General features: G+C 43.0%; 1 protein-coding gene across 10 annotated transcripts in view; it reads left to right on the top strand.

The window, feature by feature from the left end:
• Positions 1-10,000, top strand: part of LOC113821427 (ubiquitin-conjugating enzyme E2 E1) — a 41,244-nt gene that overhangs the window by 231 nt on the left and 31,013 nt on the right. For 3 of the 10 annotated variants that reach the window (XM_070140779.1, XM_070140777.1, XM_070140783.1), the window contains exon 2: positions 6,611-6,865. In XM_070140779.1, coding sequence (XP_069996880.1) covers positions 6,621-6,865 — 245 coding nt within the window. In that variant the 5' untranslated portion in view covers positions 6,611-6,620. Of the gene's footprint in view, positions 147-258; positions 461-902; positions 939-6,610; positions 6,866-10,000 lie in introns of those variants that run through there. The other 7 variants (XM_070140778.1, XM_070140782.1, XM_070140781.1 and 4 more) reach the window with 7 other exon arrangements.

Below are 10,000 nucleotides of genomic sequence, written 5' to 3'. Positions count from 1 at the left end.
TCCTTTTTTTGACTCGTTTTTTGAAGTACCGGCGGTGAATCAGCTGACAGGGAACAGCGGCATTGTTGGGCTTCCTCTTCGGCCTTACACAGAGTCATGGAAAATCGCCTCTAATTATCCTATCGAAGGGCTTCTAGTTGTAATATGTGAGTAGGTTTGTGGATTAGGACATGTTAAAGGTCCTGACGTGGCTTTTATCCAAGAGAATGCGTCTTGGAGTGGGGAAATTCTCGGTGTTAGAGTGAGGTTCTGCGTGGAGAGGAAGAGGAAGGGAAGCGAGATAAAAGCAGTAGATGTGAAGATTAACAAAATCGTTTTTTCTCGTTTTCTCCCATCATGTGGCACTCGAAGGTTGTCCTAGGATGGCAAGGGTGAAGAGGGTGTCATCAAGTGTGATATAATTAGAGGGATAACCAGGTGTGTGGTGGACAGCTTCTTTATTTCCTGTGTGGAGAGCAAGGCAAGTGACGCTGCCTAGGCCTATTGTTTGTCAGGAGAGCTAAGTTTAGAAGCAGACGTGTTTTTTAAATTAATACGCACTTTCTTTTGATGTCGAATCGAATGTGACTAGGGGAATTACATTCATTCTTTGATGATGCGTAGGGTCAATGTTTAATTATATAAAGGTATCAGGTATATGATAAAATAATATGCATATGCATCCCTTGTTGTTGCTTGAATGTGGGTTTATTTCGTCAGAGAAATTATTGGAAAAAATATGGTATTTGAGAAAGACATTTAAAAGGGTGTTGACTATAACTAGTTTACAGTGTGAAGAACTTACACAAAAGTAATGATAGTTATTGGGTAATTTATTCCTTCAATTGCAAATAGCATGAAAATGTGATTCTAAGTGCATTAGTTTTATTGAGTGTGAAATGCATTTTCTTTTGAATTTACAGGTAGATCATGGTGAGTTATCAGGAATATGGTCATGTGTATGTATCATTGTTGAATACTTATGTGCATGTTATCTTTAATGTCAGTTTCTCTGTTGAGTGTTTGTAATGTATATATACAGTATTATTTTGATGTTTATTTATTTACCTTTTTGTTATGAGAAATTGCAGAGCTCTGTTTATTTGATTCAGAATGGCAGAGATTGGATTATGATTTGATGTTTATTTAATTTTTTCACCTTTTAAAGCTAACAAAGAAGTTCCTATACATATGGAAATTTATATTGGTTATTTTGGTAGTTTTAACTTAATGCTTATAGAAAGTGTTGCTTAGAAACTTTCTGACTCGATGCTCCAAAATTAAAGGTGCAATGAATACCCAATTGTTTATATTAAGTTTGAACTGTTATTGGTCAGTTTTGAGGAGACTTTTGTGCCATCTTTTCTTGTGGCAATTAGAATATCACACAATGCGTTATGATACAGTCCTGTGATCAGAGTTGAGACATGTTGCGAAGTTCTGCCCACTTCTGTTATGTCATGGGAATGGCCACGGTTGACGAGTAGCTATTTTACTGTACTAGTTATTTTTCAGTTGATTCACAGTACTTTGGAATATTATGTCCTAGATAGCTTTTGATGTCTTATGTTGGGGTTTGTTGTGTTATAGATATTCAATATAAGTATAGATATGCATAAAAATAATTGAGGGATGAGGAATGTATCTGGCAACTTGATAGATGTTTACCACCTGCCCAATTCCTGTCACGCAAGGTGTCACTTTTGCCACTGGAAAAGACAGCATTGAATTCTGCCAATGTGTGTTGTGCTGATCGGCACAGCCTCCATGCCTGTTGGAGCTCTTGCAGAAGCCAACAAACCATGACATATATTTTGCTTAGATAAAGCTTGCTTATGTTTGAAGTAATGGTATAAGTTACCGAGAGAGATACACTCTCTAGTCCCAAAACCAGGGTGTCATGCAAACCCAAAAACCCAACCTAACCTTTCCTACCTTCTATTTATTCCCTAAACAGGGGGGCAAGCCCCTGTACCCCCCATTTATGAGCAATTTGTGCCAACTTATAGAAAACAGATGTTATGAACTCTGGCTGTGTGAGGGTGTTATGTACTTCGTCCCTGTGAGGTGATACCCAGGGGATATTTTCCTTATTTAGCGGTAAATATGAGGCCGCTGCAGCTGTACCTCTGTTGTTTCTAACTCTATTTCTAATGCTCAATAAGACGGCAGTGTTCACTTCCCTTTATCCTGTGCATCACTCTTGGTAATTTATACCTAAGCTATTTATTATCAAGTATGAAACCAGCACATGCTCTGTTACTAGAATAAATGCTGTGGTTTGTTGGTTTTTACTAGAGCATTAAGCTATGGCAATCACTCTGTTATGTTGAACTGTGAATTGTTGTCTACTGTTACAGATCACTAAGTTTTAAGTGGGTATTGATGGGTAGTATAATAGATTCTCATTTAGAAAGTAATTGTGTCTTTTAAATCATAGCACTTATTCAAACTATAAGCATTTTGCAAGTTCACTGATTTTTGCCATTCTTTGAAGTGATACATACAGAATATTTTATTTCATAATTTTTTCTTATATTATTACCGATTTCAGACTTCCCACTTAGTTTTCATGTAATTCTCATTAGAATAGAAAGAGCTGTAGAGTATGGCATGTGAAATCTGCTGTCGATTATTCATTTTTTCCCCATACCTTCTGCATTTTTGGCATGTTTATTCTTTTATGACTGGATAGGGCTAGAACTATTCTGCATATATGATAGTCAAAAGTTTTGTATGAAATTTGTAGAAATGGTGAATGGTTGCATATGTCCCTCTAGAACAGGTTACATTTAGTTAACTGTATAATAGAAGCTTATAGAAAAATTTGATTTTGTTATGCTATTTTCAGTTTTGAAAGAACCTGGTAGATTATAATCAGCTTTGGACATATATATATATATATATATATATATATATATATATATATATATATATATATATATATATATATATATATAATATTCATATAATATTCATATAATATGTTGAACTTTCATAGTATTTTGTAAAAAGATATTTAAGGCTTTTTAATTACTCTCTTATTCTTTTTTTCTCTACACTCCCATTTCCTCTGTTTCCTAATTCTCTCTCTCTGCTCTCCCATTCACCCATCTCCTTTCCATTCCCTCTCTTTTCTTTTCCATCCCTTCTCTCTCTTCTCTTCCATCCTCTCTCTCTTTTCTCTTCTCTTCCATCCTCTCTCTCTTTTCTCTTCTCTTCCATCCTCTCTCTCTTTTCTCTTCTCTCTTCTCTCTTCTCTTCCATCCATCCTCTCTCTCTCTTTTCTCTTCTCTCTTCTCTTCCATCCATCCTCTCTCTCTCTTTTCTCTTCTCTCTTCTCTTCCATCCATCCTCTCTCTCTCTTCTCTTCGATCCATCCTCTCTCTCTCTCTTTTCTCTTCTCTCTTCTCTTCGATCCATCCTCTCTCTCTCTCTCTCTCTTTTCTCTTCTCTCTTCTCTTCCATCCATCCTCTCTCTCTCTCTCTTTTCTCTTCTCTTCTCTTCCATCCATCCTCTCTCTCTCTTTTCTCTTCTCTGCCATCCTCTCCCTCCCTTTCTTCCTTCCTTCCTTCTCTCCCTCCCTCTATTCTTCTCTCCCTCCCTTCTTTACCTTCTTCTCTCCCTCCCTCCCTTCCTTCCTTCTCTCCCTCCCTCCCTCCCTCCCTCCCTCCCTCCCTCCCTCCCTCCCTCCCTCCCTCCCTCCCTCCCTCCCTCCCTCCCTCCCTCCCTCCCTCCCTTCCTTCCTTCCTTCCTTCTCTCCCTCCCTCCCTCCCTCCCTCCCTCCCTCCCTCCCTTCCTTTCTTCTCTCCCTCCCTCCCTTCCTTTCTTCTCTCCCTCCCTCCCTTCCTTTCTTCTCTCCCTCCCTCCCTTCCTTTCTTCTCTTCCTCCCTCCCTCCCTCTCCTTCCCTCCCTCCCTCCCTTCCTCCTTCCTTTCTTCTCTTCCCCCCTCCCTCTCTCCCTTCCTTTCTTCTCTCCCTCCCTTCATTTCTTCTCTTCCTCCCTTCCTTTCTTCTCTTCCTCCCTCCCTCCCTCCCTCCCTCCCTTCCTTTCTTCTCTTCCTCCCTCCCTCCCTCCATCCCTCCCTCCCTCCCTTCCTTCCTTTCTTCTCTTCCTCCCTCCCTCCCTCCCTCCCTCCCTCCCTCCCTCCCTCCCTTCCTTTCTTCTCTTCCTCCCTCCCTCCTTCCCTCCGTCTCTCCCTCCTTCCTTCCTTTCCTCTCTCCATCCCCTCCCTCTCTCCCTCCCTCCTTCCCTTCCTCTCTCCCTCCCTCCCTCCGTCTCTCCCTCCTTCCCTCCCTTCCTTTCTTCTCTTCCTCCCTCCCTCCCTCCCTCCCTCCCTTCCTTTCTTCTCTTCCTCCCTCCCTCCCTCCCTCCCTCCCTCCCTCCCTCCCTTCCTTTCTTCTCTTCCTCCCTCCCTCCCTCCCTCCCTTCCTTTCTTCTCTTCCTCCCTCCCTCCCTCCCTCCCTCCCTCCCTCCCTCCCTTCCTTTCTTCTCTTCCTCCCTCCCTCCCTCCCTCCCTTCCTTTCTTCTTTTCCTCCTTCCCTCCCTCCGTCCCTCCCTTTCTTCTCTTCCTCCCTCCCTCCCTCCCTCCCTCCCTCCCTTTCTACCCTTCTTCCCTCCCTCCCTCCTTCTCTCCCACCCTCCCTTCCTTTCTTCTCTTCCTCCCTCCCTCCCTCCCTTCCTTTCTTCTCTTCCTCCCTCCCTCCCTCCCTTCCTTTCTTCTCTTCCTCCCTCCCTTCCTTTCTTCTCTTCCTCCCTCCCTCCCTCCCTCCCTCCCTCCTTCCTTCCCTCCCTTTCTTCCTCTCCCTCCCTCCCTCCCTCCCTTTCTTCCTCTCCCTCCCTCCCTCCCTCCCTTTCTTCCTCTCCCTCCCTCCCTCCCTCCCTTTCTTCTCTTCCTCCCTCCCTCCCTTTCTTCTCTTCCTCCCTCCCTCCCTCCCTTCCTCCCTTCCTTTCTTCTCTTCCTCCCTCCCTCCCTCCCTCCCTTCCTTTCTTCTCTTCCTCCCTCCCTCCCTCCCTCCCTCCCTTCCTTTCTTCTCTTTTTCCCTCCCTCCCTCCCTCCATCCCTCCCTTCCTTTCTTCTCTTCCTCCCTCCCTCCCTCCCTCCCTTCCTTTCTTCTCTTCCTCCCTCCCTCCCTCCCTCCCTCCCTCCCTCCCTCCCTTCCTTTCTTCTCTTCCTCCCTCCCTCCCTCCCTTCCTTTCTTCTCTTCCTCCCTCCCTCCCTCCCTCCCTCCCTCCCTCCCTCCCTCCCTCCCTCCCTCCCTCCCTCCCTTCCTTCCTTCTCTTCCTCCCTCCCTCCCTCCCTCCCTCCCTCCCTCCCTCCCTTCCTTTCTTCTCTTCCTCCCTCCCTCCCTCCCTCCCTCCCTCCCTTCCTTTCTTCTCATCCTCCCTCCCTCCCTCCCTTTCTTCTCATCCTCCCTCCCTCCCTCCCTTTCTTCTCTTCCTCCCTCCCTCCCTCCCTCCCTTCCTTTCTTCTCTTCCTCCCTCCCTCCCTCCCTCCCTCCCTCCCTTCCTTTCTTCTCTTCCTCCCTCCCTCCCTCCCTCCCTCCCTCCCTTCCTTTCTTCTCTTCCTCGCTCCCTCTTCTTCTCTTCCTCCCTCCCTCTTCTTCTCTTCCTCCCTCCCTCCCTTCCTTCTTCTCTTCCTCCCTCCCTCCCTTCCTTTCTTCTCTTCCTCCCTCCCTCCCTCCCTCCCTCCCTCCCTCCCTTCCTTTCTTCTCTTCCTCCCTCCCTCCCTCCCTTCCTTTCTTCTCTTCCTCCCTCCCTCCCTCCCCCCCTTCCTTTCTTCTCTCCCTCCCTCCCTCCCTCCCTCCTTTCCTTTCTTCTCTCCCTCCCTTCCTTTCTTCTCTCCCTCCCTCCCTCCCTCCCTCCCTTCCTTTCTTCTCTCCCTTCCTCCCTCCCTCCCTCCCTTCCTTTCTTCTCTCCCTCCCTCCCTTCCTCCCTCCCTTCCTTTCTTCTCTCCCTCCCTTTCTTTCTTCCCTTCCTTTCTTCTCTCCCTCCCTTTCTTTCTTCCCTCCCTTTCTTTCTTCCCTCCCTTTCTTCTCTCCCTCCCTTTCTTTCTTCCTTCCCTTTCTTTCTTCCCTCCCTTTCTTCTCTCCCTTCCTTTCTTCTCTCCCTTCCTTTCTTTCTTCCCTTCCTTTCTTCTCTCCCTCCCTTTCTTTCTTCCCTTCCTTTCTTCTCTCCCTCCCTTTCTTTCTTCCCTTCCTTTTTTCTCTCCCTCCCTTTCTTTCTTCCCTTCCTTTTTTCTCTCCCTCCCTTTCTTTCTTCCCTTCCTTTCTTCTCTCCCTCCCTTTTTATCTCTCCCTCCCTTTTTCTCATCTTTCTCTCTCTCTCTGATCTCAGTTTGTTTGATATCAGTTATTCTTTGATATATTTAAAGTATGCTTAGATCTTTTTATGTGATTTGCAATGGTTGATTGATATGAATATATGCATTTGGAATGATTGTATTGTAGGTTTTCTGTGAAGATACCTAGTATGATTTTTATTGTTAGTGTGTTGCAGTTACATTTTTCATGTTTTTTATATTGATTGATATTTTCTGTGCAATGTGATGTGTTATTTACAGAATTTTTCAAAGATATAAAGTTCCAGCACTTTATGCTTGTGTTACTTTACATTTTTTATAAATTTCAGGCATTGATTGATGTCTGCCTCGCCTGCTGGTGCCACCGGGTCTGACTCTGTCCCCGTGTCTCCCTCAAACCCCCCCACCACCACTAGTCCCCCCTCGTCAGCGACCTCGACCATAGTGTCTGCTGGGTCGGCCCTCTCTCCCTCAAGCACCGCCACCAGCTCCCAACCGTCGACCCCGGTAGAGCCCCCTGTTGTGCGTGAGGTCAGGCCACACAACCCCAAAATGTCAAAGGCACTAAGCACCAGTGCTAAGAGGTCAGTTTTGGAAGATGCTTGAAGTCTTACCCTTGTATTTTCGTTATTTTTATGCAGTACTTAATTTCAATATCTGATGGTTACTTGTATATATAAAAGTGCATAGGTGATAAAGCATTACCATATTTATTCCCCAAAGGAAGCCCCATTGAGTCTCATAGAAAATGTGAAAATTTAGAATTATTCTTACTGACATTTTAAGTCTGATGGTGACGTTTTGGGGCCACATGTTGGAATTGCCCAGGTACTGGCTTATAGTCCTCACTTCCAATTCCCTCTAATAGGTACTTTTCACATTACTTTTGCCTTTTTCAGTGTTTTTTTTCTATGTCTCTGCCATTCAGTATTAGATTTGTTTTCTACAATGGTACACATTATATATACACATTGCCTTTATCAAATCTTCCTGGGATTTCCCAGTTGCCAAGGAGCACACATTGATAGTAGTACATGTAAGGAGTGCAGCTAAATCCAGTGAAATGACTCCCATTCTATTTGCATATGATGAGGCATCCTAAAGCAACTAAATGTATAATTACATACCTTACCGCTGGAGCTATCTGAACAGAGAATGTTAGGGATTAACATCAAAGACCACCAGCAAAAGAAATAAAATGCTACCTGTGGACAATTAAAATATCTTAGAGTGGTACAGCCATACCAAGGTTTTCAGGTGATTTTGATTATTGAGATATCAGTATTAGGGTGAAATTGGCTGAAATTTTTTGGTATTTTTCCTCAAAATTTTAAGATTTGGGAGGGTTATGGACCACCATTATGGGAAAGAGAAAAAGACAGATAGGAAAGTATTTATCCTATTACACCTTCCACTGGTTAGACATAAAGGAATTCACTTCAGTCTAACATTAAAAGGAGGAAAAACATTTTAAGAACATTTTTTAGTAAATGTCACCATCAGATAAAATAAGGTTTGCTGACAATACTTGAGATGCTGGACCAATATGGAATGAAGTAGTGATTGTACTGGTTTTCCATTATTTGTTAACCCTTGGTGTCTCACTAGTTAACCCACTACCGCCGGTATATTTTGAAACCGAGAATAAGTATCCGGGCTGCTATAAGCCGGCAGAGGCCGGCTGAGTCAGAGCACGATCCCCGATACGGTGTCACACAGGCAGGACACCCATTGTAAATGGGTTAAATGGCTAGAAAATGGACAGTAGCAGGGTGCCTCATATGTGAGACACTTGTGTTCTTGGATTACGCCTTGATTGGGTAAGCTTAACACCCACTATCCAGATAATGATATGGTCCTGTCATGGAAAAATCTGGATCAAGGCCGGATTAATGTGAACATGCTGTCATCGGGCAAAATGGCTACTGGTAGGGTGACACAAACTTGTTGGCATGAACAAAGGCCAGGGTGACGGAAAAGACTTGCCAAGAGTGCACAAACCTCTTGGAGTGTGATTTGACTCATTTGGCACTTAGAAGGGGTTTAGCATTATTCCCATCAATAAATGTAGGATGTAACATGCATAAGCTGTGACTGGAAGAGTGCCGGCTCCTGGCTGCTGTGACCAGTGGCGCAGGTTGTATTGCAGAAATTTGATAATTACCAAAAAATTAGATATATGACACATGACACGTTTTTTTTCTTTTACGAAGTTATTTACCACATAGATAAATGATATGGAATCTGTACAAGAAAAAGAATCTATTGCCATCTGGATAAAGCAAATCAAAAGACAATTATGGACTTCGAAAAATGGCTAAAGGCTAAAAAGGTTTACAAAAAATACTTTGCAAGGGGAAGGCACAGAGTTTTCTCACTGCTCATGAGTGTTTGCACACACCTGGCCCATGCACTGCAAGCCTGGGATGTTGGCTACTTACGAAACCCACTGCCCGTATTTTTGGCACTGTGATTTCTGTGATGGCCGGGATGATGTAAATGACTCTCCATGAACTTACAAGTTTTTAGAGGGTGAATAGACTTGTTGGGCGTTTAGGAAGGGGCTTGAAAAATGATTGTAGATTGTTCAATCTGTGAGCCGTGACTAGGAAATTTTCAGCTCCAGGGAGGACACTGTTTCTATGCAACACAAGTTGTATTACAGAATAATGATTGTTATAAAAGAATAAAAAAGTACGAGTAACAAAATGTTACTTATTGTTGTAATTATTATTGCACTTGGTTATAGACTACCTGGAGAGATGAGATAAAATCTGTGCAAGGAAAATAATCTATTACCATTTGAATAAAGCAAATCAAATGACAAATTTAGACACTAGAAAGTGGCAAAAAATTGAAATGCATATGTAGAAAATGAAAACATGACTGTTTGTGTGTGCCTGGTCTACTTGCTGCACACCTACAGAGTGACTCCTTATATATGCCTAATGGCCATATTTTGGGCCACATGCAGGGATCCAAGGGGGTAGCAGAGACATCTTAGTTGAAATTGATCCAATCATTAAATTTGCTAAATAGTTATGATGATGTTATTACAATAAATGATCTCATCAGTGGTTTAAAGTGGTCAAAGTAGTAGAGGTAAATACTGGATGACAATTTAGGATGCAGAGTTATAAAGCAAATTTTAATATTGATAAAATAACTCTCAAAATGAAGAAAATGCTAAAGTAGTTGCATAGTCATACAATAATTTTGTCCTACTAAATGCTAGGTTAGGAAGATTTTCCCATAGATATTAAAATGTGGAAGGCCACCTTTGTTTGCATAGTTATCAGTCATTGGAGAAAATATTAGTGGGAAAAATTTCCTCAAAATTGATATTAGTTTTTATTCTTTTTATGATGTACCCAACAGATATAAGTTAGCATTTTTTCCATTATATCTACCCTTGGATGGTGCTTTGTGCCTTGCTTATGGAACAAAATCTGGGCATTAGGTTCACTTGAGTTGTCGACTCTTGAGTGTCTAGTCTTTAGGCCCAGCCTATACAACACTTGTCAACTCCTTGCCTCCTTTTTACAATGCTGTTTGCTCTTTCTGCAGATGAGTTTTTGCTTTTTTAAATTTTCCAATGGCTATATATTCATCAAAATGGTAATAATCAATTTTTGTTTAGCAGACTCCATGTTATACCTCAAGGTGGTATACAACTCTAAGCAATAACAGTAATAATAATAACAGTAATAGTAAGTAAC

The sequence above is a fragment of the Penaeus vannamei genome, chromosome 27, assembly GCF_042767895.1.
Source record: "Penaeus vannamei isolate JL-2024 chromosome 27, ASM4276789v1, whole genome shotgun sequence".
Taxonomy (NCBI): domain Eukaryota; kingdom Metazoa; phylum Arthropoda; class Malacostraca; order Decapoda; family Penaeidae; genus Penaeus; species Penaeus vannamei.
Note: the sequence above shows the minus strand (reverse complement) of the source record. Positions and strands in the feature narration are given on the sequence as shown.